At 40.7% G+C, this 27,539-nt stretch overlaps 1 protein-coding gene across 8 annotated transcripts in view; it reads right to left on the bottom strand.

Annotated features, from left to right (window-relative positions):
• Positions 1 to 4,265: 4,265 nt before the first annotated feature.
• KIAA1217 (KIAA1217 ortholog) overlaps positions 4,266 to 27,539 on the bottom strand; it is a 393,972-nt gene continuing 370,698 nt past the window's right edge. For 4 of the 8 annotated variants that reach the window (XM_078151949.1, XM_020978270.2, XM_020978271.2 and 1 more), the window contains 10 exons: positions 27,297 to 27,444; positions 23,297 to 23,771; positions 19,563 to 19,746; positions 16,537 to 16,700; positions 15,147 to 15,308; positions 12,254 to 12,373; positions 9,461 to 9,538; positions 7,730 to 9,349; positions 7,113 to 7,235; positions 4,266 to 6,424 (listed from right to left, as the gene is read on the bottom strand). In XM_078151949.1, coding sequence (XP_078008075.1) covers positions 5,930 to 6,424; positions 7,113 to 7,235; positions 7,730 to 9,349; positions 9,461 to 9,538; positions 12,254 to 12,373; positions 15,147 to 15,308; positions 16,537 to 16,700; positions 19,563 to 19,746; positions 23,297 to 23,771; positions 27,297 to 27,444 — 3,569 coding nt within the window. In that variant the 3' untranslated portion in view covers positions 4,266 to 5,929. Of the gene's footprint in view, positions 6,425 to 6,910; positions 7,236 to 7,729; positions 9,350 to 9,460; positions 9,539 to 12,253; positions 12,374 to 15,146; positions 15,309 to 16,536; positions 16,701 to 19,562; positions 19,747 to 23,296; positions 23,772 to 27,296; positions 27,445 to 27,539 lie in introns of those variants that run through there. The other 4 variants (XM_020978279.2, XM_020978274.2, XM_020978273.2 and 1 more) reach the window with 3 other exon arrangements.

The raw sequence follows: 27,539 nt of genomic DNA, 5'->3' as shown, positions 1-27,539 counted from the left end.
CCAAAATAGATCAGTTGCAGGGACACTGTCAAACTGTTCAAAAGGATAGACCTTTTCAGCTGCATCATGAGTTACTATTTTTTGCACCAATTATATGGCTAAGTTTTCTGAGCCAGCCAGGTGACTGGACAGCCAGTAGAGAGTGGATAGAATGTGGTATCTAGAGTCCGGGAGACCTGAATTCAAATACAACATTGGACTTACCACTTGTGTGACCCTGAGCAAGTCATTTGACCCTTTGCCTGCTTCAGTTTCCTCACCTACAAAAAAGGGCATCATTAAATAGCACTTACCTCCCAAGACTGTGAGGACAAAATGAGATATTTGTAAAGCAGTTCTGTAAACCTCAAAGTGCTATATAAATGCTATTATCATTCTAATATTGTATATAGGTTTGAAATGACAGAGCTACCTTTAGAGAACATACAGGACACAGTCAATTAGATTTATTCAACTTTTTCTGGCCCTTCTCAGTTTGGCCACACTCTAATTTCAGTGGAACCATTTATATCAAACAACCTAGTGTCCCTAATTTAGCCATGCACATGGGATGACATTGCTAACTCAGTAGCCTTAGCTGACTCAGAATTGGCAAAGAACCTAAACAATAGTTAATTTTAAGCCTTTTGTCGGCATTTTTCTAGGTTTGTTTTTCTCAAATTGTGTGTGTTTTCTTTTATGGATGATGCAATCCTCTTAGGGCTGGGTCCTAATGCAGGTTGTAGGATGCACACTAGTTCTTTTGGGCTACTTGAGTGTAGTCTATTGTACTCACCCGCAAGTTTAGATCAGCTTGTCATTGTAGCTACAGGGAAATCTCCCTTCTCCTTCTCCCTCTCCCTGCTTTAGTTCCTGAACTACCTGTTTTACTTTCAGTAAAATGGTTCCCTATGAGAAAGACCAGCTTGCTTTTTCACTGAATACAGTGCCAAACCTTCCCTGCCCCTCTATTTGACCTCCTCTCCCCCTCCCAATGGAATACACACATAGAGCTGAACTTTCATGACCAGAGTCTCTTTAGTGTGGTTACTGACCATTGGATAACAGAATTATCCTATCCCACCTCCTTCACTTCTTTTGTATGTGACCTTGGGTAAGTCACTTAACCTCTATGAGCCTCAGTTTCCTCTGGCTCTATGGGGATGGTTGTGCCTGTGCTTTAGCAGGAGATAAGAGCATGTGCCCATCTCCAAGGAGCCAGAGTGACTACACTACAAGTTCTCTCCAGTTCCATGGAAAAAGAGAGGATCCGATCAGATGATTTCTGAGGTCTTTTCTATGACCCTATGATGGATCACTCTTACCCAGACAGTTCTCCTGTGAGGTATTGCTGGGATACAGATGGCTGTTTGTCCGTCTCACAGCTGTGATATATTCTATCTCTTCACTGACAATTAAAAAAGAGGCTCAAATTGGCTAACGTTTATAAAGGACTTCATGAACCTTACAATACTATATGTGTTGATCATTATTACTACTCCGTGGCTCACCATTACCCTTAAGATCAAACATAAATTCTTTTGTTTTCACAATGCAAGTTTTTCACAAGCTGGTCATCCTACTTTTCCTGCTTTATTACAATATATCACTCCTTTTCACAAACTATAGTTAAGTCATAGTAGTTGTATTGCTGTTCATTAAATATGACCCTCCATTTCCTTTCTTCATGCCTTTGCAAACACCATTCCTCCAAGCCTGGAACGCTCTCCCTCCTTACCTCTAGTTCCATTAACATTTAGATCAAGTGCTACTTTCTTTCATGGTCCCCCAGCTGTGGAGAGGCTTCCCCTGTAAGGTGACTTTGTATCAGCTTGCTGTGTATTTTATGGAAACCTTCGAGCATAATACTAATTTATAAAGTGTGTAAGGTTTGCAAAGTACACTCAGTTGATCTCCTCTCATACAAAGTAAGTCCTTTGAAGACAGGAATTGTTTTGAGGTTGTTTTTGTATGCCCAGCGGGGCAGCTAGGTGGCACAGTGGATAAAGCACAGAACCTGGAGTCAGGAAGACCTGAATTCAAATCCTGCCTCAGATACTTACTGCATGACCTTAGGCAAGTCACTTAACCCTGTTTGCCTCAGTTTCCTCATCTGCAAAATGAGCTGGAGAAGGAAATGGCAAACTACTTCAGTATCTTTGCCAAGAAAACTCCAAATGGGGTCATGAAGAGTTGGACACAACTGAAAAAACACCAAAAAAGTATTGTCATACTGGGTGATTATAGCTTTTTTCCCCCTTACTCTCAGAACATCTCCTGTTCTTTGCCTTGAGTGTAGTTGCTATTGACTGCTTTCTTCCTTTTTTTTCCCACTTGTGTCTGGTCCACTTTTGGGCTAGTCTTTTTTTTTGGGGGGGGATCCTCCTGTCAGTTTAGGAAATTCTGAATAAAAAAAAGGTTGCCTTCCATGAACGTCACCTCACTCCTTTCCTTCCATGTAGTACTTTTGTTTGTTGTTGTTTTTTTTCTAAAGGCAATTGGGGTTAAGTAACTTGCCCAGGGTTAGTGTTTGGTCTGAGGCCGGATGCGAGCTCAGGTCCTCCTGACTTCAGGGCCGGTGTTCTATCCGCTGCACCACCTAGCTACCCCTCTATGTAATACTTTTAACCAAGCACAGTATGCAGAGCACAGCCTTCTGGTCCTTAGGTTCTTCTCCTTTGTCCATTTGTTGAAGGAGCTGCTCCTTTGACATAAAATATATTTTTTTTCTCTGTTGCATCTTGAGATGATTTTGAATCACTGTGATGATTATTACTAAGACTTCTTTTCTCAAGTTGAATGTTCTAATATTTAAAGATGTGAATGTAGCCAGTGCCCACAGCCCCTATCTCAGACATACTCTATTCTGGGAATCACTGAATTATGTTGTTGGGGCCATCTCTGTCACAGGCTAGTGGAGTCTAGACATTTACATGTGCTGAAAGAATTTCATCCACTGTACTCTTTTGGAATGGTTTTCCCTATCAACTTTCTGCTTGAGGAAGTCAAGGAAACCAAAGGTCACTAAGTCCAAAGTTGGAAGATCTGACTCACCTTGAGCAAGTCATGACCTCTGAATTCTCTATTAAAAGATAATGAGAGGCAGGATGAGTGGCCCAGTGGATGGAGAGCTGGGTCTCAGGGACAGGAAACCTACTTCTGACAGATACTGGCTGTGTTCTCAGGCAAGTCAGTTAACCTTTCAGCATTCCAGACAACTCTGTCAAACTCAAGTGGCAAAGCAACTGGTCATCATCAATGAAATCATCTACTTCCTCTTCTTCCTTCCCTCGGGGTTACTATCTACCTAGGGTATTATGGTACGATGAGGATTAAGCGAGGTAATCTATGTGTTTCATGTTACACAAGTGTAAGGCATTTTTCAAATGTCATAATCATGATTAGATCCACTTCTATTATAAACACATGCTCCAAAAGATAGAGTATTGCTACTATTTTGTTTGTTAAATGCAGCTATCAAAGGAGACACCATAGGAGAGTGAAAAGGAGACTTCCAGAGTTAGGGGACCAATCCTGCATCTGATCTTGTATGACCTTAGTGAAATCACTTAACTTTCCTGAGGCTCTTTTTCCACATCTGTAAACTGACTGGCATGATCTGGACATTACCCCTTCTAGCTCTAGAATTGTGATCCATGAGGAGATTGAGTGAATCATTGCTTTGTTTGGTTTTTTTAATGCCTTGGAAAGAATTCATAGCCTGACTCTCACCCTTAGCTAGCACACATTCTTTACCATATTGGAGTTATTGAGATTTTGGAGAAGACTGTGATGAAGGAAACACTGGTATCCAAACAGAGACATCCTTTATAAAGATTGCACAAGTTTTACTCAGAGCATATAAAGGTGATTATTATAAATTGGTAGAATCATAATATAAACTGGTCTGACTGGACAATCCTAGAAGACTGAGCTAGAAAAGGGACATCCTAGACAAAAAGGCTTGGAAATGATAATGACTCTGGTTTCTCCTAGAATCATCCTAGAAGAAAAGGTTTGGGTATGGTAATGACTGTGGTTTCAAAATATTTAAGAATATTTCCGTCTGGCATGGTATTATTGAAGCTAAGGATTTTTGGTGAAGGAGAGCCTTGGTCAATACTTGTGAGATTTCTCATGTGCTCAAGGTGATTCATGTTTTCATTCCTTCACTTCTTATTTCCCTGAAATGAAAGCCTAGAAATAGTGTAAATGTTCAGCTACCATAGTCCCCTTTAGGCCAACAATAATTGCTCATTTTTAAAATGGAGAACTCAAAGAAAAAATCAGCAATAAAGAAGTTTTATTTTTTTGCTTCACTTCTACTGTAGGTCAAAAAAACAGTGACAATATTCCCTCAGGTAAATGAGATTGCGTGCCTTATATCTAGACTTAATTTTCATATGCAAATGCTGATCAGCAGACAGAGAAAACTGGTTATTTCACAGACTCTCCACACAGAGGGCATACTAGATATTAAAATATCACGCTTGCAATGAAGTCATGGGAAATTCATTATAAAATCACCCATGGAGAACTCGCAACTGGGGTCTTGCAAAAAGCCCACGTGTCATATGGATGCACAGTGGAGGGTTGCTAATACCAACAGCCTTGACTATGTGAGAATATGTTTAAACTTGGAACTATCTTCAGTTACGCTTTTTTATGATTGAAAAGAAGCAGTTAGAGTGATGAAATACAAAAATATAAGCATGCAGCCCTTTTATTTAGTTTTGTAAAGTACTCTGCTGATAGTTCTGTATAATACATTATTGTGTTATACAAATACATTTATTTACAAAAAAACACTCCAACTGTGCAAATGAATTATTTTGTTTTGCTTTGTTTTTTTAAATTTATGGATAGTTACCTTTCTGCCCATTCCCTCTATATTTTCAAAGCATGCATAAAAATTAACTTTGGTGTGGGAAAACTACTCTATGTGCTCAGCCACATACAGTATTTTTTAATAGATCTATCTATCTATCTATATATGTATATATATGTACAAAAGTTTGTCAGTTTACAGAAAGTACAGAAGTGTACATTTTAAAATCCACAATGCAGTACAGTGTGGGTTACCAGGTCTCAGTCAAAATGAACTCAAAGAAAGGGTTAGATTTTGCAAAGAAAATAATTAGCAAATACCAAATGCAAAAACAAAGAAATCATTTTTTCTTGGATTGGCAAATTATTATATATAACCCTGGTGGCAGTGCAATAGGTGCGTTAGATTGCCCCCTACATGTGAAGCCTGGTATCTGCGTGGAAGCTCAAGAGTTCAGCATACTTCTCTCAAATGTACATTACTATAGTATCAAAATGTTTTGGCAAAAAGATTTTGAAAGGAACGATGAAATTCTGACAAAAATAGAAATCTGTAACAAAGCTAAATAACAGTAAAATAAAAGGAAATATTTTAGTATCAGATTTACAGTTTGTATAGTCACATGGGTATTTCTCTGTTCACTTCTAATTTCCATGATGAAAAATATTGTGTACAAAACAACATACTAAAATTCTGAAGCCATACATGTTTTCCAAGCTTGATACAGGGTTTTTGCTTTTGTTTTTAAAAGACATACACTCTGTCTCTCGCTGTCTCTCTCTCTCTCTGTCACACACACACACACACACACACACACACACACACACACACACACACACACTCCTGAATGTCTACCATATTCTTTTCTCCTAACACATGCTCACTGTACTTAACAGGTGCTGAATACAGACAATAAATGTTATGTAATTACAACAGGAACAAAGTTTAAAAAAAACAAAACAACAGCTTTACTCAAATCAATTAGTTCAGTATTTAGTACATATTCAGCATTGAGCCCTCAAACAATACAACAAAATGTTACATTCTCCTGTGAAAATGGTTGTAGCCAACTCATATTCTAACATTAGCCTGGGTGGATTTGCACCAATTGGCATTCAGCCTTTAAGAGGTCTCCTTGGCTGTGGATGGGGTAGATTTGCTCGGATTTCCATTCTGTGACTTGTAGCTGGTGAAGCTAGGGGTATGGATTGTCCTGATGCTCTTCACACCTTGATTCAGTGAAGTGGGAGAGGCAGGGGAAGGGGGAGAAGAGGAAGAAGAAGGAGGGGATGGTCGGCCATTTTGAGTCTGTATTGAGAATGAGAGATGGTGACCTTTACCTGTGTGAGTAGGGTTCTGAAATTTTAAGGAGCCATTAGAGACAGAAGGGATTTGGGAAGTAGAGTAAGCAGTGCGACCTGTTTGGGGGCTGAGAAGGTTAGAGGAAGGAATGGATGATTTAGTAGAGGGATTAGGGGGATTAGGAGTATCACCACTAGAAGCGGGCATAGAACTGCTTTTCCCAGAGCTGGGAGAAAAGGCCGGAATCTTAGAAGCAGGTAAGGAAGGGGAAGTAGCCTTCCAGTCCCCACCAGCTTTCTTAGCACTTCCATTAGCCTGCAAATAAAGATGGTGGGAGACAGTTTATCAGAAAGCTAGTAACATGATCAAATCAACAGGGCCTGGCAAATACAACCCTTCTCAGAATAAAAACGAACAGTTCAAGACCTGAGCTAAGGTCTGCAATGCTGTACTGGACTTGGTAGAAACCCCCAAAGTGCACAAAGAAGAACATATAGGATGGGAGAAGGAGGAGAGGGAAGGGCTCAGGAGAGAAGTCACATCAACCCAACTACCATTGACTACATTGGCCATGCTTCCGGAGTATTACATGAGGATGGAGATGTTGGGATGGAAGGTTAATGCACATCTAAGGCAATGAATTAAAAACATAAGTTAGTACTGACAACTTGAAAAGGTGGCTGAACAGCAGGCTGGATTGGTTCCCCAGGCTGTTCTGATGAACCATTACATTCACCAAACAAAAATCAACTGGTCTGGCACCTTATGTTAACAGCTGAAAATTGGAGTTACAAAGCAAAAGATGGTTGGTTGTTTTTATTACAAGCATGCATAAGCGTGGTGGAAGCTTCACAAGGATCATCTCGTCATGCCCCCAGATCCAGGACATGTACTCAGACCATATTTTACAGAGAAAACACATTATTTGGTATGAATTACGTCAGTGACTTGCATCTTAACTGCATTAGTGTCCGTCCAAAGTTTGGGGTTAGGGTAAAACTACCTGTCGATATTGGCGGGGGTCCTGTAGCTTGGGTTGTTTGCTTGGCTTATCCATGCTTCCTTGTCTAGTCTTGGAACTCATAGGGATTGGCATCCGGCTTGTCTGGGGAGTACCACTAGAGCCCTGTGGGAAGAAGCAGTGAGAGAGAAGACAGATGAAGAAATTTGGGAGCAAAGGGTCACAGCAGATCACACCTTGTGCAGAAAAGCTTGGTGTCAGAAGCCAGAGACCTACATGCAGGAGAGGCTTATGAGACAGACATCACCACTGGTGTTAATTTCAAGAATCAAATGAGAGGAAACTGCAGAACTACTGATCAAATTGAATTTAATGTGGTTATGAGAGCATTCATTTCACACACCAAATTACTGTCCCAGAATCCTTGCACTGCCCATCACCAATCAGCAGCGGGGGGAGGGGGATGGAATCGATTAGCTGTTAGACACCTAATTGGGGGGGGGTTGGAAGGAGGATGGAAAAAAGGAATTGTGGGCAACAGACAAAAAACAAGCCACCTGAAAAGAAGCAAGTAAATCACAAGACACCTCTTGCCAATGGTGATTATGGCAGATTTAGAAAGCAGTCGGATCTTTTCACTTCTCATTGTACTAAGATACCTTACGTGAGGCTGAAGGTATGGATGTAGGGGGCTCTAGAGTGGCAGAGGTTTCTTCCACTACTACTGGGATTCTGGACGAGGAGTCTTGAGCTACATGGGATGAATATGTTAGAGAGCCTTGATGGGGAGCACACGAGGTGTCAGCCAACGCTCGGGGGCTCATTTCGCTGATGGTATTTTCAAGTTGTTTAATGGTCTGCTCAAGGCTGTCCAGTGTTTTGTAGGTATTTTTTCGAATCTCATCAGTTCTAGAAGCTGGCTTTGAAATCTCTAGGCCAGGTTGCTCTTGTTTTCTACTTGTAATTTTAGGAGTTTCTTCAGGTAAAGACCTTGAAATTTCAAACCTCTTGGCTTCTTTGTGTTGTTTTAAAGTCCCATCCTCTTCTTCTTCCTCATAAACCACCACCTGCAAGGTTTTCTTGCCTGTCTTGGTTCCTGTCCGAATGGCATGAGTTAGGGCAGCCAGCTGCTTTTTAGGAAATTTGAATTTAAACTTTTTCTTAGGACTTTCAAATTGGTCCTCTGCAAGATCAGCCTTTTCATCCGAATTTGGAGAATAAGCATGGCTGTCCTGGTTCAGTTCTGTCTTGCTCAGTTCTGGTCCTCTTGGTATTTTGGTTTCTGCCAAATGTGACTGGGCCCTAAGCATACCCTCAGGCTGCTCTCCCAGTCTTATATTGGCCAACTGATTTGAATCTAGGCTGTTAGCAAACATTTGAGAAGTGTTCCTTAGTTCTTCATTTTCCTCTTCTTCCTCCTCAATCTTTTCTTCTGTCATCATCCGTTCTAATTCCTCATCACATTCCTCAAATATAGTTGAGAGTCTTTTATATGCAGATCGAATATCCATGGGCTCATCAAAAATGATGATGACTGGTTTCTTATCTAAACACACCACTGGTTCTTCATTTTCTGTACCTTCCTGTTGGGAGATCACTTCTTTCTTGGCATCAATATTAACTGTCTGTACATCTCCTCCCTTTCTGCTCACTATATCATGAACCTCTCCACTTGATAGCACCTGGACAGCTGTTTTAGTAATCATAAAAGCAATGTTGTCAGTGGATGGATTGTCTTCTGTTGGAGAACTTGCTATTGCTTCTCCATCCTCACTGAAGCCCCCATTGGCGTTTTTAGATCCCTTAGATCTTAGGACAACTTGGCCATAGTCAAATGTGTGTACCTCTTGGTCTGGAGTTGACTTTGAAGCTCCTGCAATGTTATTATTACGCAGTTGGACTGTATCAGTATGAGTAGCTAGGTTGGATTTATCCAGGTTTTCAAGTTCTTGTTGACTCGTCTCTTTTCCATAACTCACCTTCTGATTCTCAGTTTTAACCACAGTATATTGTATTCCTAAAGCTTGAGGCCCTTTGCTTGCTTCACTTTCTGATAAGCCAATTCCAGAGAGACTTGGGCAGACAGACACATTTTTCTGGGAATAGTCTTTACTGTCTCTAAGCAAACTCCTATAGGAGGCAGCATTTTCCTTCATTAAGTCACCAGTTTTACTTTCTGACGGCCCTGGTTCATCAGAAACATTATTTTCAGCTTTCCTTTCCCACCTGTCCTTAGGAAGGTCACTAGCTTTTAGAATCCCTGTAGTAACATCGTACACCTGAGAAGGAGGGGGGGAAAACCACACATATTAATCAGAAATGGATTTGCCAAAAGAAAGCAGTTAATTATTCTGCCTATATCAAATGAAGCATAGACCATGTAAACTCACCATTCGGGATTCCATTTGGGGGCCATTTTCATATGCAACATCAGATTTCCGTATGTCTTCATGGAAAAATTCCAAATTCTAGTAGAACAGTGTAGGACAGGTTATTCTATAAGACTACCTCTGCATCATCCCACCTCCCCACCTCAAAACATGAACTAAGCTAGAATATTCCTTTAACAATATAGCCAAACCATTCTGGCCAAGCACATGTTTAACACACCAATCAAGAAGCCTTATAGTTATGTTATTACCTGCATTTGTTTTGTTCTCCAACTTCCAAAAATGCCCTGTTTTGCCCAAGATGAAAGTTTCAATTAGCAAAATATTTCATGTATTTCAAATTGTGCAAGAGGAACCAAAGGTTATAAGAGAGAGATGAGGCTACCACACCCAAGTACCAGACAAGTAACTTGCCGCTACTCAGATCTGGCTGTTGGCATAACGGAATCTAGGAACTGAGAGGCAGCATGACGCGGTAGGAAGGGCACTGAACTGCAAGTCAGGAGGCCGAGGTTTTGGTCCTGACTGTGCCACTGATTTGGGTTCTGGGACAAATTCTCTAAGAAGCCTTTTCACGTTTGTCCCATTCTCAGACTCCAATGAAATTAGCCTCATCCCATTTCTTTTTATGGAAAGGACTCCCTGCAACAGATTCGTGCATTGAATGGGGAAGAAGTTTTGAGATTAAGAAAATAAACCCAATTCTTTAGAAATGAAGCAATGCAATTTAGAACTGATAATTATCATTAGTCAAAGAATAATTGCTGCACTACTAACAGCTGAGGGGTATGAGCCAAAATAAAAAGAGAAAGCCAACACTACCAAAAGGTTAAGTGTAAAATAAAGACAGATGTTAGACTATAAAATCTACATGACATATCATGCCCCAGATTTAATGGTGTACCTCTTTTATATCCCAAAAGGTCTCTGAAGACTAGATATACACCATAACTTAAGGCTAACACTGAAAGTACAGTCATCATTCAATGAAGCACAGCTCGTTTGCAATGCAATGTTATGCTGCCAGAATCCCTGGCTATAACACATTTCAGCAGAAGTCCTTGGGTGATCCTGCATAGATGGTGTTATTGACAGTCTTGCTGAAGGGAACCGTAAAGAAAAGGCACGGTGGTTACAGTGGGATGTGGAACAGAAAGCACAATCATTGATTTGTAGTCAGAGTAATTTACAACACATGTATCACGGCAGAATCCTGAGGGACCTCGATTAAAGAAGGCAAAGATGATTCCAGGACAGTTAGGGAAATGACACACAGGCCAAAGCTGCAGCTCAGGTGCAGAGTTAATCAACATGGAACCACTTCAGAAAATGGAGGGAGGAAGCCTCAGCATTGAGTGCAAGTGACCAAAAAATTCAATCACTTTGGAAGGCTTCAATACTGCAATATAATGTATGTCCCTTGAAATCCTATGTATCTTATTTATTTAAAAACCAGACTTGGGGCAGCTAGGTGGCACAGTGGATAGAGCACTGGCCCTGGAGTCAGGAGGACCTGAATTCAAATCTGGTCTCAGACACCTGACACCTACTAGCTGTGTGACCCTGGGCAAGTCACTTAACCCCACTTTCCTTGCTAAATGAATGAACAAACAAACAAATAAGTGAACAAATAAATAACTAAGTGCCAGCCTGACAGGGTCTACAACATAAAAAACAAGACAAAACATGTCACAGTTTCATCCTAACACCTTTGCCTTGAGAGACTTTTAAATTTACATGAATTCCAATGGGATGTAAGCTCCCTAGGATCAGGGCCTGAAACACAGCAGGTACTTAATAAATGCTTATTAATTGATATATAGGCAGCAGTATCTGTGACATGATAGTCACGTAACCAGAAAGTTCTCACATGGCTATCATTTTTCAAAATGAATTAGGATGCAACCAGATGAACTTAACATTAAAACCAGACTGATGTTAATCTTCAGTGATTTAAAAGAAAATTCAGGGTCGTATAGTTCCTTGGGAATTCACTAGGAACATCGAATTTTACTACACTTTGGGTATGTAGAAGTCTCTGTTAATGAAGGCACATAGGTTGGAATGTTAGAAAAGCAGCTTTTCCTCTGTATGCTATTATTAATGTGTGTTCTTGTATGTATGTGCATGTATACCGTTCTGACCTGAATAGGATGTATTTGGCCCATTTTTTTTTGCAAGTTGCCATTTAAAAAAACGTATCAGAACTAGTTTATATGGGGGCTAGTATCTTTGTTCATTCTGCCTATATACGCGTACTCTTCTGGCCTGAATAAGATGCCTTTAGCCCACTTTACTACAAGTTGCCTTTACAAAAAATGGATCAGAACCAGTTTATATGGGGTTATTATCTTCGTTCATTTTGCCTATTTACGCGTACTATTCTGGCCTGGGTAAGATGTCTTTAGCCTATTTTATTGCAAGTTGTCATTAGAAAAAATGAATCAGAACCAGTTTTTATGGGGTAGTGTCTTTGTTCATTCTGCCTCCAGTTTGTCTAACTTTTGGATAGAGGGTCATTATGGGTCAGGGCTCTTTCTTTTTGGTGCACAAAGTATCTAACATATTGCATGTGGGATCCAAGCACAGTAGCACTGCTGTCCTCCCCACGGTAACCTCAGCCAGCCTTCTTTAAGATAAAACTAAATTATTTCTTCAGCTGAGGAACACAGAGGAGAGAACGAAAGACAGAAGATGCAGAATGACAAACGAGGGAGACCCAGGTTAGTGTCAGAGCAAGGAAAAAGAAGGAAATGTCAAGGCCACGTGGCAGACAGGCTGGCGCCACTTTACCTTCCTTTCCTTGGGTTGTGTAACGGCCCCAGGCCTAGTGTCTTTAACTTGACTGTCAGTTCGGGCCTGCTCAACAGGACTGTTTGAATTTACATCCATAAAGGAGCACTTCTGGAATGCCTAAAGAATTAAAACACTGCAAGTTAACATGTATCCAATCATGACTGATAGGAAAAGATTGAGGCAAATAGACATAGGGTCCAGAAGGCTTGTGAGCTCTAAGTCCTGGAGCGGGGACATAGACCTCAGGGCTAGCTGAAAGTCCCCTTTGAAATTTAAGGTTAAAAACTAGCTAGGAAGTAACTGGATATGTTCACTGTTGTTTGGGAAATAAACACACATTGGGTGGGGAAAATGACCAGACGTGGGTTTTCCTGGAAGGTTATACAAATGAACGAATAAATTTTAAATACAACCTACAAAGGTACAAGTAAAATATAACAATTAGAAAGAAGGAAAAGCATATATTCTTCACATCAGGAGATATTGCTGCAGGTAAAGTCAGTAAGACACATGTTCTGAATTGTTTTTCATGTCATAGAACCACAGAATAGAAAAGGTGGACCTTCAATATATCACCCAATAAGCGTCTTATTTTACAGATGATAAAACTATAAGGCCTAGAGGCAAGAGAATTAAAAGCCAACTGACGAGTTATCCACATTTCACTTGCCTCTGTAGAAATTGGGGTCTCCCCAAATATTAAGTTTCATGAGTCTTGAGAGGAAAGAAAATTCTTTCCCAGCCAAGATTTTGTTTGTTAACATATGTTAATGCACACGCAAGTTCCTTTTGGATTGGGCAATGTTGTCAACTACTGGATACGGAGCCCAGTTTCATCTCCGGGATATAATTTATCAGGGAAGCTATTTTGGCTCTTCTGAAGATGGACACAGGGTGGCCAGTCCTAAAACACATCAACGGGGACAAATCTAGATTCCTAGCCGTCATCTCCTGAATGAATATTCAGTCTACATTTCCAACTGAAAAAAAAAATTGTCCTTGACTTCAAATAGTTGGCTGGGGGAAGGCAACATATACAGAAAATTAAAAACAAACTTTATACAAAGAAGAGAGGGTAAATTTCTGGGGAGAAGGTAACTAGCAATTGTGAGAAACAGAACAGATTTCCAATAGGAGGTGGCAATTGGGCTTAGCATTGCATGAATCCAGGTAGGGGTTCTATAAGGAGCGAGTACATTCCAGGCATAGGGGACAGCCTATTCAAAGGAAAGAAGGTGGAAGATAGGAATGTTGTGAATGAAGAACAGCTTCATTTTGGTGACATGTAGTATATGTGGAGAATGATACAAAATAAACCTGGAAAGGTAGGTTGGAGTTGGACCATGAAGAGCTTTAAAAGCCAAAAAGAGGAATTTGTATCTTAACCTAGATGCAAGAAGGAGTCACTGGAGCTTCTTGAGTTGGGGAGGTGCATGGACCCTGTTTGTTTTATAAATCATGAGCTTCAGAAACCTGAGGTCTTGGAATTAAGCTCACTAGCTCAAAACTTGGAGGAATCAGATGGGCAGATAGACTCGTATGCTGGCTTCCTAGCTTTAGGTGAGGCTCTAAAAGAACCCCAAGAGACAAAGCAGACAATAATGGCCCAAACAGTCTTGCTTTTCACCAAGTCTGAACGGCTAGCTTTAACTGACTCCTGTTACTATAGCAACCAGGTTATGGTCATTGCAGTAAAAAAGAATTGGATAGTTTAAAAGTTCCACATAGCCTAGTAAAAGGCACATGTTCAAAGGAGAATCTTCAAAACCACTTGTGGGTTGGAGATATGGCAAGGTTTCCTTAGAACATAAAGCTGGCTTTTGGGCAGCATGAAAAAACTATCCTAATGAAACACAAGGAAGATCTATGTACTCATTAGTATAGAGGAATACCTGATGGGGAGCTAGGTTAGCTAGCTTAGGAAATAAATCCTAGGGATTTGTTTATAGTTTGGTGACTTAATCATATGGCCAGTGTCAGAGATAGGATCTGAACCCAGCTCCATTTGACTCCAAGCCCAGCGCTCTTGCTACCTCTAGATCTCAGTTAAGTATCATTAATCAAATGGAAAACTCCATGTATTCCATTTTTACCTGTCAATGTATGAGCCTAAATACTGTGCAAGTTCACATCACTCATGTGAATATGAAATTGGCATATGATTTAGTATCCCATCTACATCGTTTCTGATTTAGTCTCATAAAAATTGAAAACCAATAAGTAAAGTGAAGTTTTCCAAAGTAAAGGATATTCAGGTAAAGCAATGTTTCCCACTGGGATGGTATGACACCCAACCCAATCCTTCAGCTTTCCAGGAAATTTGAAATGGTAAAAACGAACAAACAAACAAACAAACAAACAAAAACAACATTGCAATGGAACTCAATATTAATAGATGACCAAATCTGTCTTTAACAGATCACATACTTACAGATCAGCAATTCGAATTGTCCCCAAAGAATTAAACCCTATAACAATATGAACCAATTTTGGATAGCCTAAATAAACACGCTCTATCTTTTGATGATACCATCATACTCTAATAACCAGCTCTTACTAAATAAGATGGGCAGTGTTTTATGCCAATTATTTGCTGAGAATGCAGAGAGAGAGAGAGAGAGAGAGAGAGAGAGAGAGAGAGAGAGAGAGAGAGAGAGAGAGAGAGAGAGAGAGAAAGAATAAATGAGAATTATCTCTATATCTGGTACCTGAAATGGACCTTCCTTGTACATGTCTTAAGAAACTTTGATAGCCAAGTTCTATGATCCCTGGGAGCTAGGATACTTTTGTGTAAAGTCTGAACAAATTCTTTCACTTGAAACCTAGATTCTGAAAATCACCAGGGGGAATTTCACCACAAGGCCATTTCAACATTACTCTAAGCCCATACCTGTAATTCAGCCATTATTCTATCTCCTTCTTCTTCTTCCTCATCCTTTGAAGAGGAAACTGCAGCTGGTGGTGGAGGTTGTGACCGGGCTAAAACTTGCTCTTCTTGTGGACCTTTCGTGACCTTAGCTGGTAGTGCTGGCCCAGCATCTTCATTGCTTTCCTATAAGGAAATGGCAGCACCCTCACTGACTGATTAAATATGGTTCCCAACTGCTAACAAATCAGAAAACAAATGTGTGTGGACTGAAATAATCCCTCTGTACAATACGTCTGTTTCCTAGCCCCAAACCCAGCAGGCATAGCTAGTCAGTCAACTTGAAATGAGACTAGGATGGAGGGTTCTGCTTCTGGGAGCCAAGATGGTGGAGTAAGTCACTATCACCCTCCCTTACTGACTTCTGAAAGCCCAGAAAATATTGACCCAGGAAATTAGACTGGGATTTTTTTCCCCATAAACCATTATTTTGATTAATATAAATAAAAATCATAATAAAAATTTTAAGCCTTCAGTAAGTATATGAAAAACTGGCTCTTTGGGGATTTTCTTTTGAATTTAACATGAATGATGAGCAGGGTGAATTTGAGCAATGTAAGAGGTGCAAGCCCATTTCTCATGTTTCTGCTCAGGATCTCACAACTGTCTTGACAGATGTTGGTCATGTGGGAAAGATGTTATTTTTAAATCTTCTTATGATGCCCTGCCTGGCTAGGAAGTAGCTTGTGATTTGCACTTTACATTATTACACTCAAAAGTCAAGCAAGGGTAAGCCCCATGGTTACAGGGCTGGTCACATAACAGGGAATGCTACTTGTCAAGCGGTATTGTTTCCTGGAAATCAACTTCAGAGCCCTCCCCATTTCTTTTCTCTTTTTAAAAATGGCCTAGAATAGGGGTTCTTATGATTCTTCTGTGTTCATGCCTTCTCTCTCCCTGGCCCTCCACCCCTTTAACAGTCTGGTGAAACCTATGGACCTTTTTCCCAGAATAATGTTCTGAAATGCATAAAATAAAATATGTAAGATTACAAAGGAAATCAATTCTATTGAAATAAACGTGGAATTTTTGGACATGGCCACGTGGGAACTTGTTTTGCAGGACTATGAATATTCATTATGAGTTTTCTTTTTTAAAACTGTTCTATGGTAGGAGTGTGGGGATAAAAGAAAAGGGAGGGATAATAATAAATACTTGTAAAAAAAAACAAGGAAAAAATAAAGATGTAATTTTTTTTTCCCATTCAAGTTCATGGATCCCCCTGGATCTATTTAAAGACCCTGGGTTGTGTGGACTCCAGGTTATGAGCCCCTGCCTTAAGCTAAAACAAAGTCTTATCTGAAGATTTCTTTGCTACTTGAAGACTTATTATCTAGTGCTTCAATTCTCCAACCTTAGTGGTTGCATTCTCTTTCCTGATGGTGTAGACCACATCTCCAGATCGTGTGGTGGTCAGCCCAGAGCCTGGAAGGTAGCTTCTGCGTGGAGGAGGAGGCGGTGGAGGAGGAGACTTCCCTTCCAGCTTATCCGAATCCTGTTCTGAATTTGGAGATTCTTCTGGAAAAGAACACATTGTTGTGCATGATTACTCTCAAGAGAATGTCCAAAAAGGACTGTGTCTTCCTCCAACTTCGCCTTGGCCTTGGTCCTAGGCTGCCTGAAAACTTCTCCATCACCAATCCATCACTACACCAACGTCTTGCTAGTCAGCATAGCCTTGAGTTCTGTGGGTGAGCTGAAGAGCCAGGGCCTCATACTAAAACCAGGGTATTCTCTCTGGCCTTCAAAGCCTTTTTTCTCTTTTATGAATGACCAACCTTTGTGCTCCAGCAGGAAGTTTTCAGGGATGCTAAATGAGATGCAAAGTGCTTTTTCATTCATTCACCTGGACCAAATAAAGCAGTAGTGTTCAAAGGAGGGGAGTGGGACGCAGAACAAGGAGGGCAGAAGTAGAGATTCAGAGGCTAGAAGAAAAGAGAGAGGCCATGTGGTATAACGCACAGGGCACCAGACAAGACCTTAGAGAAGGAGCAGGTTCAACCATGGCTTCAGACACCAACTGGCTGTAGAACTCTGGGCAAGTTGCTTAACCACTCTGTACCTCAGTTTCACCATCTGTAGACTAAAGAGGGGTTGGATTTGATGTCCTCTAAGGACTTTTCCAATTCTACAATCTAAGATTTGTGGTTACCGCTTTACAGCAGTAGCTGGAAAAAGGAACTGATCATTTAGGAGGCAGAGGGAAGGAGAAGAACCAGGATGCCATTGGCTTAAAACTTGTACTGGCAACAGTGAGAGCATGGAGCCTACTCATTTTAGATGTGTTCAGCAATCTCCAGCAATGAGAAAGAGCAAATACACGCTCAAATGCGCTTTGAGTATGTTTAGTAAATTATCAACCCCCACTTCGACTAGAGTAGGCCTGGACATTCTAATCCTAAATCCTCTCTCCCACTCCTGTCCCCACTCCAGAGCTCTCTTTGGGCCTTTATGGAAATGTCTGGACTTCCCTGAAGCTAGGTATTCTCCTCTTAGAAACCAGGCCATGATACCTATCCCTCAGGATCTTTTGGAGGAGTCCCTCTGAAAAAATGAGCATTGGGTGCATCTTTCAGGCTAAATACTATTGATTACTGTGTTTCACAGATAATTGCTCGTTTTCACATATGGTTTCCTCTTAAAATGAGAGGGGTTCGAAGAGATGATCACTATAATCCTGTAAGGGTCTGAGTCCTACATTTCTATGGCGCATTTTCTTTTTTAACCAATTCTAGGCAAGGATTCTTAGACCATCTTCCCTTTTTTATCTCTATCTTGCCCCATCTGTCTTGGGTACCTTATGAAAAAATAAAGGTCCAGATACCCTTTTATGAATACAAATTGCTAATATCTTTTGTGGGAGTTTAGTGCACTGAGGCAGGTATCCCCTAACTTCCTGCCCCTTGGCAATACAGGGTATCTCAAAAGTCTCAGTGCATATTTAAGTTCTAATAACTTTAGCACTATAAATGCTACAAACTTACAAAGAACAGCTTTTGAAAGGTTGAGTTATTTGAATATTGATTATTTCTCGTGAAAATTCAACATGGGCATTTTCTTCAGCCATACAAATATATATGATTTTGTTGTTGTTCAGTTGTTTCAACTGCATCTGACTCTATGTGACCCCATTTTGGAGTTTTTCTTGGTAAGGATATTGGAGTGGTTTGCCATTTCCTTCTCCAGTTCATTTTACAGATGAGAAAATTAAGGCAAAAGGGTTAAGTGATTTGCCCAAAGTCACCCAGCTAGTAAGTGTCTAAGGCCAGATTTGAACTCAGAAAGAGGAGTGTTCCTGCCTCCAGGTCCAGTGCTCTATCCACTGTGCCACCTAGCTTCCCCTAAACAAACATGAGTCATTCTAAATGAGCCAGCCAATCGATCTTTAGAACCTTGTAAAAATCTTTCAGCAGGTGTTATCAGTGACTGAAAGGCTTGCCTTTGTAATCTTAACCTCCAGCTCATTCGAAGTATGACGTTTCAGCGCACACGCAACAGTTTTGACATGACACCCCACTAGAAAGTCTATTGGAGATGAAGTGACCAAGGGGGCCAAGCAAGAGGACTTTCCTCTCCTCTACCAATCCCTTGGTCTAGGAAGGTATAATTCAGAAACTGTTACATAAACAATACAAAATTACAGGGTGCCCCATCTTGTTAAAATTTTAAAATTAAAAATTGATCATTCACAATTCACAAAATTCAGTAAGTATGAAATAAATCCAAATGATGAACATTTCAAATGTTGTTTTTTGCATGTAGCATTTATGCTTCTGAAGCTATTAAAGTTTAAGGCTGCACTAAGATTACTGGAACACCATACATTTTGCATTGATAGACAAGTCTCTTAAAGATTGTTTCTCCTTATTTACTCCTAATTTTCTTTAAAAAAAAAAACCCATTATTTTCCCCCAGTTACATGTAAAAATTTTTAGTATTAATTTTTAAAAAATTTTGAGTTCCAAATTTTCTCTCTCTCTCTCCCTCCCTCCTCCCCTCCCTGAAACAGCATACTCAATCGTGCAAAACACATTCCTGATATTCTTTAGGAAACCCAAATGGTGTCATTTTTAAAAAGCAGACCAATTTTTCTCCCAATCCATTCAGCAAACTGACCAACAGGTCACCCACAGGAATGATATCAAACCCCTGGGAAATCCAGCAACAGACTCATTTCCTTTTTTCTTTACTGGGCCCTGTTCTGTTCCTACTGAGGAGTGGAGACTTTCCTGCCATTATTATTGCTAATAAATAGAAACAAGCCTCCTGACAACATCTCCCCAGCCTCCAATAGTACAAAAGAAATATTCTCCCCAGAAATCAAGAAGCACTCGAGCTCTACAGCATGCGAGTCAAACTATGGAAACAACCAGATCTCACCTAAAAGTTCTAGCTTGTCCACTGGAGTATCCCCCTTTGGCGAAGGAACAGAAGATGGCGGCATCTCTAGGTTGGGGATGGACTTCATAATATTGGCCTGAGCTTCTTCTAGGAGCTTTTCAAATTCTTTTCCATTATAGTGGTCCAGGTTTTGCCTCTTTTCTTCCCATTCTTTTTCTGCCTTCTGAAGGAAAAAAGTAAATTGTTTAGTTGCTCATCCTGTGATTTCTGATATTCTAAATTTCAGCAGGTTTCATTTGTGACGGTGGGGGTGGGGGGAGGTGAACATTTAAAGCAGCATACTTTTCTGTGTTAGGCATTAGGCGGCTAAAGGAGTAATGAAAAACTGTTCAGATTTCTGTTCTCTGTGGATAGTACTAGAAAGTCAGAGGATCCTTGAAGAGTACAGTCTGCTTATCTGTCACATCTTCTGGAACTAAGCAAGTCACTCTAACTTGTTTGCCTCAGTTTCCTCATCTGTAAAATAGGAACAATAATAGCACCTACCTCCCTGGGTTGTTGTAAGGATTAAATAATATTTGTAAAGTGCTTTGCCAATCTTAAAGAGCTAAATACATGTTATCTATTATTATTGTGAATGACCCTTCCTAAAGATCATGCATAATAGTCACTATTAGTAATAATAATGGTTAGGATGGTTAGGTTTTAGTAGCTAAGAAGAAGCATTGCAAATAGAGGGAATGGTACAAGAAAAGCCTTGTCAGGTATGTTTGGGGACTGGTATATTTGCTATTCAGTTCAGTCAGATTGACACGGACATGGATTTTATGGTGAGGATTAGATTACAAGGTTGAAAAGGTGGATAGAGTCAGATTATATATATATATATATATATATGTGTGTGTGTGTGTGTGTGTATATGTATATGTGTGTGCATGTGTGTGCATATATGTATATATATGTATATGTGTGTGTATGTGTATGCATATATGTATGTATATATGTATGTGTGTATGTGTGTGCATATATGTATGTATATATGTATATGTGTGTGTATGTGTGTGCATATGTGTATTTATATATATGTATATGTGTGTGTGCATATATATATATATATATATATATATATATATATATATACACACACACATCCTTGTGCAACAGAGAAAACTCAGAAGTTCTGGGTTTGGTTACTTAATACCTGTGTGACCTTGGATCAATCACTTAACTTTCCATGGGCCTCAATGTTCTCATCTGTAAAATGGGAAGTAGGTAGACCAAATAAGCTCTAAGTTTACTTCCAGCTCAAATTCTATGATCCTTGGATCCCAAGGAGTTTGAAAGCTCTTCCAATCAACCAATGAGAATTTATCAAGAATCAAATATGGTCTGGGCGCTGTGCGAGCCCCTGGGGATATAAAAGCCTAAAGGAGATGGTCTGAAGCAGAGTGATGAGAGCAGAGAAGTATTCTGGGAGGAAGCCGTCTTTGGCAGCAGGCTACAGGGTGCTGGACCGAAGCTGGGGGGTCCAAGGGCCCGGGTCCAGGCAGGAGGCTGGTGGCTCAGCACTAAAGTCTAAACAAAGGCGGTGAGAAATAGAAAGGAGAGGTCTGATCAGAGAGGAAGAAACCACAGGACGTCTTTAAAGATGTGGGGACGTCTCTAACTAGGAGGTGTGGAGAGGAAGAAAAGTGAGAAGAAAATCAACACGGTGCAATGTCAGAGAAGCCAAGGAATGGTTGTTACGAAGGAGAGGGTCTGGACCTTGGGATTTCATCAGTATTGGGAACTCCCTGAAGAAGGAAGACATTCCCTCTACTGAGGCAGCTCAGCACTTTTTTCCGTAATTTATAACCTTAGAGAGATACAAAGAGCATGGACAGTTTAAGTGACTTGTCCAGCATCAGAGTCCATATGTGTCAAAGGTAAGATTTGAACTCAGCTCTTCTTGGCTTCAAGGCTAGCCCTCTATCCCTTATGCCACAGCTACTTCTATCACGAAAGAATAAAAAAACTGGTGATAGACAGTGTCAAGTGTGCTGCCAAACTTTTCACCCAAAAGCCGAAGTCTGACCAAATCCCTCCTTATTCAATAAACCACAGTGCCTCCCTTTTGCCTCCAGAATCAAATGTACAATCCCATTTGGCCTTTAAAGCCCTTCATAACTTGGCCTCATCCTAGCTTTGCAGTCTCCTTATGCCTTACTCTCCTCCACATACTCTCTGTTCCAGAGACACTGGCTTCCTGGATCTTCCTTGCATTTGACACCCTATTCCCCAACTCCGACAGTTCTATCTGGCTGTCCCCCAGATCTGGCATTCTCTCCATCCTCATCTCCCAAGTCTTTGCTAAAATCCCATCTTCTGCAAGAAGCATTTCCTAGGCCTCCTTCACTTTAGTTGCCTTCCTCCTTCTGGGAAGGGGGAGAGGCAACCCACTACAGCCATCCATCCAGCCTCATTTGTGTGCAGTTGTCTGCCTGCCGTCTCCCTGTGCACTGTTAGTTCCATTAGAGCAAGGACTGCTTGCCACTCCCACCCCCACCCTGCCATTATTCACATCCTCAGTGTTTACCACAGTGCCTGGCCTTTAATAGGTGCTTAATAAATACTGGTTGTTTGACTGACTGAGGCCAGATAAAAGAATGAGAAAAGGCCAGAGATTTAGAAATCAAGAGGTTACTGGTGACTGTTACAATGTGTTTACTGAATTGAAATCCTTAAGAAGTCAGTTTCAAATCCTCCCCAGCCCAAAACCCTTCTATTTTGTTATTCAATTCTCTCCAAAATCTGGCTTCAACCTGTATTCCAGCATCTTTCACAACTTGCCAACACAGATTCTCCACTCTAGTCCAATGGATCCAGTTCATTAGACTGTAAACTCCTTGAGGGCAGGGACTGTCTTTTGCTTCTTCTTGTATCCTTAGCACAGTGGTTCATACATACTGGTGCTTAATAAATGCTTATTGTTGATTGACTGAAGTTCTCTTGAGTACACTTATGCTTTCCTGACTTCATTGTTTTGCTCCTTCCTGGTCTGCCTTCTCCCTCCTCTCTACCAATTACCATCTCTTCAGGACCCAGATACAATCCCATCTCTTCCATGCCACCTACCCAACCACTTGAGCTAATTTCTCTCTCTTCAGAACTCTCATAATATTTAATTGATACCAATTAATACTCACTTGGTACTGTAAAATTAGTGCTCTCTTTACATGTATTTGAGAGGTAGGATAATGGCATGGAAAGAATATCTGATTTGCAGTCAGGAAATCCAGATATTTCCTAGCCGTGTGAACAGAGGCAAGACAACAAGCACTATTTCTCTAAGCCTCAGTTTCTTTCTTTCTTTTTTCTTTTGCTAGGCAATGGGGTTAAGTGACTTGCCCAAGGTCACACAGCTAGTAAATGTCAAGTGTGTGAGGCTGGATTTGAACTCAGGTCCTCCTGTTTCCAGGGCTGATGCTCTATCCACTGTGCCACCTAGCTGCCCCTAAGTCTCAGTTTCTTAACTTGTAAAATGACAGTGATGATGGTTACACTATTTACCTCTAAAGATTGTTGTGAGGACAATACTTTATTAAAGAACTTTGTTTTAAAATGTCATTATTAATTATCAAATTTTTTGAAGTGTCTTATGTTCCCAAGTAGATTGTATGTTCTTTGAGAACAGGGACTATACCTTATCCTTTGCTGTACTTCCTTTCAGCAGCTGCTTAATAAGTAGCCGTTGTTATATTTGGGTCAAAGGAGGAAGGAAGATGGGGTCCTACCTCTATTGACACAGCTCGGTTCCGGTTGCTTGCACTGTGAATTTCTTCAATGAACAGACTTTGCATGGTGGAACCATTGGTGGGAGGAGGTGGGGACTGGGGAGTCTGCACTGGCTGGACAGTGGTGGTTGATTCCTGCACGGTGCCTGGAGGGCTGGCTGGGTGATGACCGGGCCCTCCAGGCAAGTTCTGGGGATGGTTGCCCAATGCGGAGGAGTGCTGTGACTGGTGGATGACAACCGGGGAGCTCTGTGCATGGTGGACAGTCATGGTCGACAGGGGCACCACTTCTGACTTGATGGATGAAGCCGGAGACTCTCCATTCCCTCCAGGTGTGCTCTGGGGTGGGGAGCCATGGGCATAGGCTGACTCTTCCTGGTTTTTCAGGATTTCTGCTGCTGTTGCTTTTTCCATGGCAACGTATTGTGCTACTTGGGCGGCATCAGCACCTTTTAGAAGACCATCCGTGACATGTCTAGGAGAAATTGTGCAGAGGAAGATCAGTTGTTTAAAGCAAGTATATATGGGTTTTTCTTATACCGTATTTTAGGAATAAGATATTCTAAAACTTACAGAAATCAATTGACAATAACTTACTGATTGAATGAAAAGCATTTGTTAGGTGATTTATTATGTGCCAATTATGGCCAAGACCTGTGTTAAATGCTGGGAATACAAATAGAGAAAATCAAATAAACAAACCAAGACATTTCTGGTTCTCAAGGGGTTCTAAGATGTGTACACAGGAGTTGAAAGATAAGCTTAGAAAGGAAGGCTGTAGCACCTGGGACTGGAGGGTAGCACTGTAGTCTTTCTGTTTGGACGATGGTGGCAAGAGGGTGATGTCGCTTTACTGCCACAAGCTGATTCTCTGTTATTCCCCTAATCAACTTGGTTCAGTTTTACTCCTAACAAGTGACTGAAGAGCTGGGAATAGGGGAGTCAGCAGCTGGTATAGGGCGAGTTGGTTTTAATTACATAGCTAAGTTCATATTATCATCACTCAGTGCTTACTAAATATAACAAATGCATGTCTTCCAAACCTATTTTTTTCCACACAGTGTATATTCCAAAGGGATGAGACATGAGACCAACACATGAAGACTGTTCTCTTTTTATGTATTTGGTTTAGAAAAATGTTATAAATATATCTCTATATCATAATCAGCCTAATTATAACTTGGAATTGATGCTGTGTTCTTTGTTCTGTAAAGAGAGCCATCTCCTCTCCCACTCCTTTGGCATGGGGGTTTCTCCACGGCCCTCCTCTCTTCTCTCTCTCCACCCTGCTTGGTAATCTCATCAGCTCCCAAAGGTTCAAGTATCATCTCTACACAGATGACACCAAAATCCTATATTATTAAAGCCCAAGTCTCTCTCTATATAAATTTATTTATTTATTTTTAGTTTTCAACATTCACTTCCATAAGATTTCTGAGTTCCAAATTTTCTCCCCATCTTTCCCCTCCCCCCACCCCCAGACAGCATGTAATTTGATACAGGCTCTACATGTACACTCATATTAAACCTATTTTCACATTAGTAATATTGTAAAGAAGAATTAGAACCAATGGGAGAAACCATGAGAAAGAAGAAACAAAAAGAAAAAAAAGAGAACAAATAATGTGCTTTGATCTGCATTCAGACTCCAATAGTTCTTTATCTAGGTGTTGACAGCATTTTCCATCATGAGTCTTTTGGAGTTGTCTTAGATCCTTGCATTGCTGGGAAGAGCTAGGTCTATCAAAGTCAGTCATCACTCAATGTGGCTGTTAGTGTATACACTGTTCTCTTGGTTCTGCTCACTTCATTCAGCATCAGTTCATATAAGTCCTTCCAGGTTTTTCTGAAGTCCACCTGCTCATCATTTCTTATAGCACAATAGCGTTCCATTACATTCATATACCACAACTTGTTCAGCCATTTCCCAATGGATGGGCATCCCCTCAATTTCCAGTTCTTTGCCACCACAAAAATACAAGTCTTTCTTAAACTCCACTGCCAACGACTTTTAGATAACTCTTCTGGGATATTCCATCAGCAACTCAAGCCCCACCAGTCCAGAATGAAACTCATTATTTCTCCCTTAAACTCCTACCCTGAGCTCTTCCTCCTCCCGAGTCTCCTGTTTCTTTTGAAGGCATGATCACCCTCCCAGTCACCCAGGCTTATTGGGTTACAAATCTTATCATCTTTACCTCTACAGCTCTGGCATCTGCCCCCTTCTCTTTAGGTTACCAGTTGGTTTCTCTAAGCAGTGGCCCCACCCATTCCCGGTCTGAACATTTACGTGGCCTCTAAGAGGCCAGGGACACAACTCCAGGCCACAACAAAGCCCTGGAGTAGTTTACTTGCTCTTCCAAGTGCCTAGTCATATTCCCTATTTGGGCCTTCAGAGCATTTGGTTTCTACCTCTATTACAGACATGCTATGTCCTGTTTTGTATAATAATATATACATATATGTGTGTATGTACATATATATATATATGTATATATATATATATATATATATGTAAAATTTTCTTCCAATTACATTTAGAAACAATTTTTACATTCATTTTTAAGAAGTTTGAGACCCCAATTCTCTCCCTCCCTCCAATTCCCCCTCATTAAGAAGACATATAATAACAATTAGTAATAATAATAGCTAGCATCTATATAGCAATTTGGAGTTTACAAAGAACTTGACATTGGTTACCTGATTTGATTTTCATAACAATCCTGTAAAGTGAATGCTATTTTTATCACCACATTTTATAGATGAGGAAACTGAGGATGAAAAAGGCGACTTGCCCAGGGTTACACAGCCAGTATGTGTCAGAAGTGGGACTGGAACCCAACTCTCCATGATTTCCAGGTCAGTTCTCTATCGACTACACCCTGCTTCCTCTTGAAAAATTTGAGCTTTTTAAAATTGGAATAGATTGTCTCGTGATATGTCTTCCCCTACGAACAACCCCCAGTCAAGAATGCAGGAGACAGGATGTGTGTGTATGGGTTATGTTACATTAGATGACCTCAAAGGTCTCTTTCAATCCCAAGATCCCACAGTTATTTCCCAAAGTTAAAGGCAAAGTTTAATTCTCTCTTCTTTTTTTTTTTAGTGTTCTTAGTTGCAGGTGAACAAAAAAAATAATTTCTAACCTCCAGTTGTGACACACCATAAAATGTCATTTGTGAACATGTAATGAATTAGTGAATGCAAACTGCTGTAAATGTCAGAGCCAGTTTCTCTTGTGCAGAGACTGAATCTTGAATATCTGGTTTAAACCAGAAACTAGGTCTGAGCGAATATAATTTTTTTAGCCAACTTTCTTATGGAGTACAGCATCAGGGTATCTCCTCAGTTGGGGTCCTGTGAAGTAATAAAGAGGTGCTTGCTAGATCACACATGAGGCCTCTCTCTTTTCTCTGTACAATCTGTAGGAATGTTCTCAGGCATGGTCTTTTAGCAGTAGATTTGGGAACGACTTGATTCACCTATAACCATCTTCCTCTGGACCAAACTCATCTAGAGACCCCAAAGTGAATGCAGAATGTGTCTGGTCACATGGTTTGCTGCCCAACCCACACTACCACTCACAGCTCATAAAAAGAAATGGATGCATTCGACTAAAAATGATGTGAAAACTACCTAAAGGAACTTTTATTTTTTTAAAGATTTGTTGTACATAGTAACATCTGTCCCACCAATGTCTTAAATATGACAAACACATCATAGAAGAGTCATCACCCTGGAATCACAACCACAGAATTCCAAGGGTGGGAAACTCTAGCAGCAGCTGTGGCTTCCCAGTAACATGGGAACCAAGAGGCTGTAAACCATCATGGAAACGGAAACAATCTCAATGAGATGGAGAAAGAAGTCTCTTCCTCTGCGCCACCCCTTCCCACCATCAGAATGGTCAAGAGCCCCCTTCCCAGGCTGGAGAAGGTGCCCACATGAAAGTCCCTTCCTCCACACCCTCCCCCTACCCCAAGGCAGTAGCCCAGTTTACCTTCGTAACATTGTCAACACATCGGTCATACTGCGGACCCTCTTGAGGAGACTGTCCAGTTTATGAGGCTCCTCTTTCAGAAACCTCACAGCCTCCACTTCAATACGCAGAATAGCCCGCATCTTATTCTGCAAGGTTGGAAATTCTCCTGCAGGGCCAAAGACAAATGGATAATTCAACAGGGGAACATTAGTGAGGGTCAAAGAGCAGGAAGCAATGAGGCAGAATTACAAAGCAATGGGT

The sequence above is a fragment of the Phascolarctos cinereus genome, unplaced genomic scaffold (assembly GCF_003287225.1).
Source record: "Phascolarctos cinereus isolate Bilbo 61053 unplaced genomic scaffold, phaCin_HiC Scaffold_1;HRSCAF=81, whole genome shotgun sequence".
NCBI classification, from domain to species: Eukaryota; Metazoa; Chordata; class Mammalia; order Diprotodontia; family Phascolarctidae; genus Phascolarctos; species Phascolarctos cinereus.
Note: the sequence above shows the minus strand (reverse complement) of the source record. Positions and strands in the feature narration are given on the sequence as shown.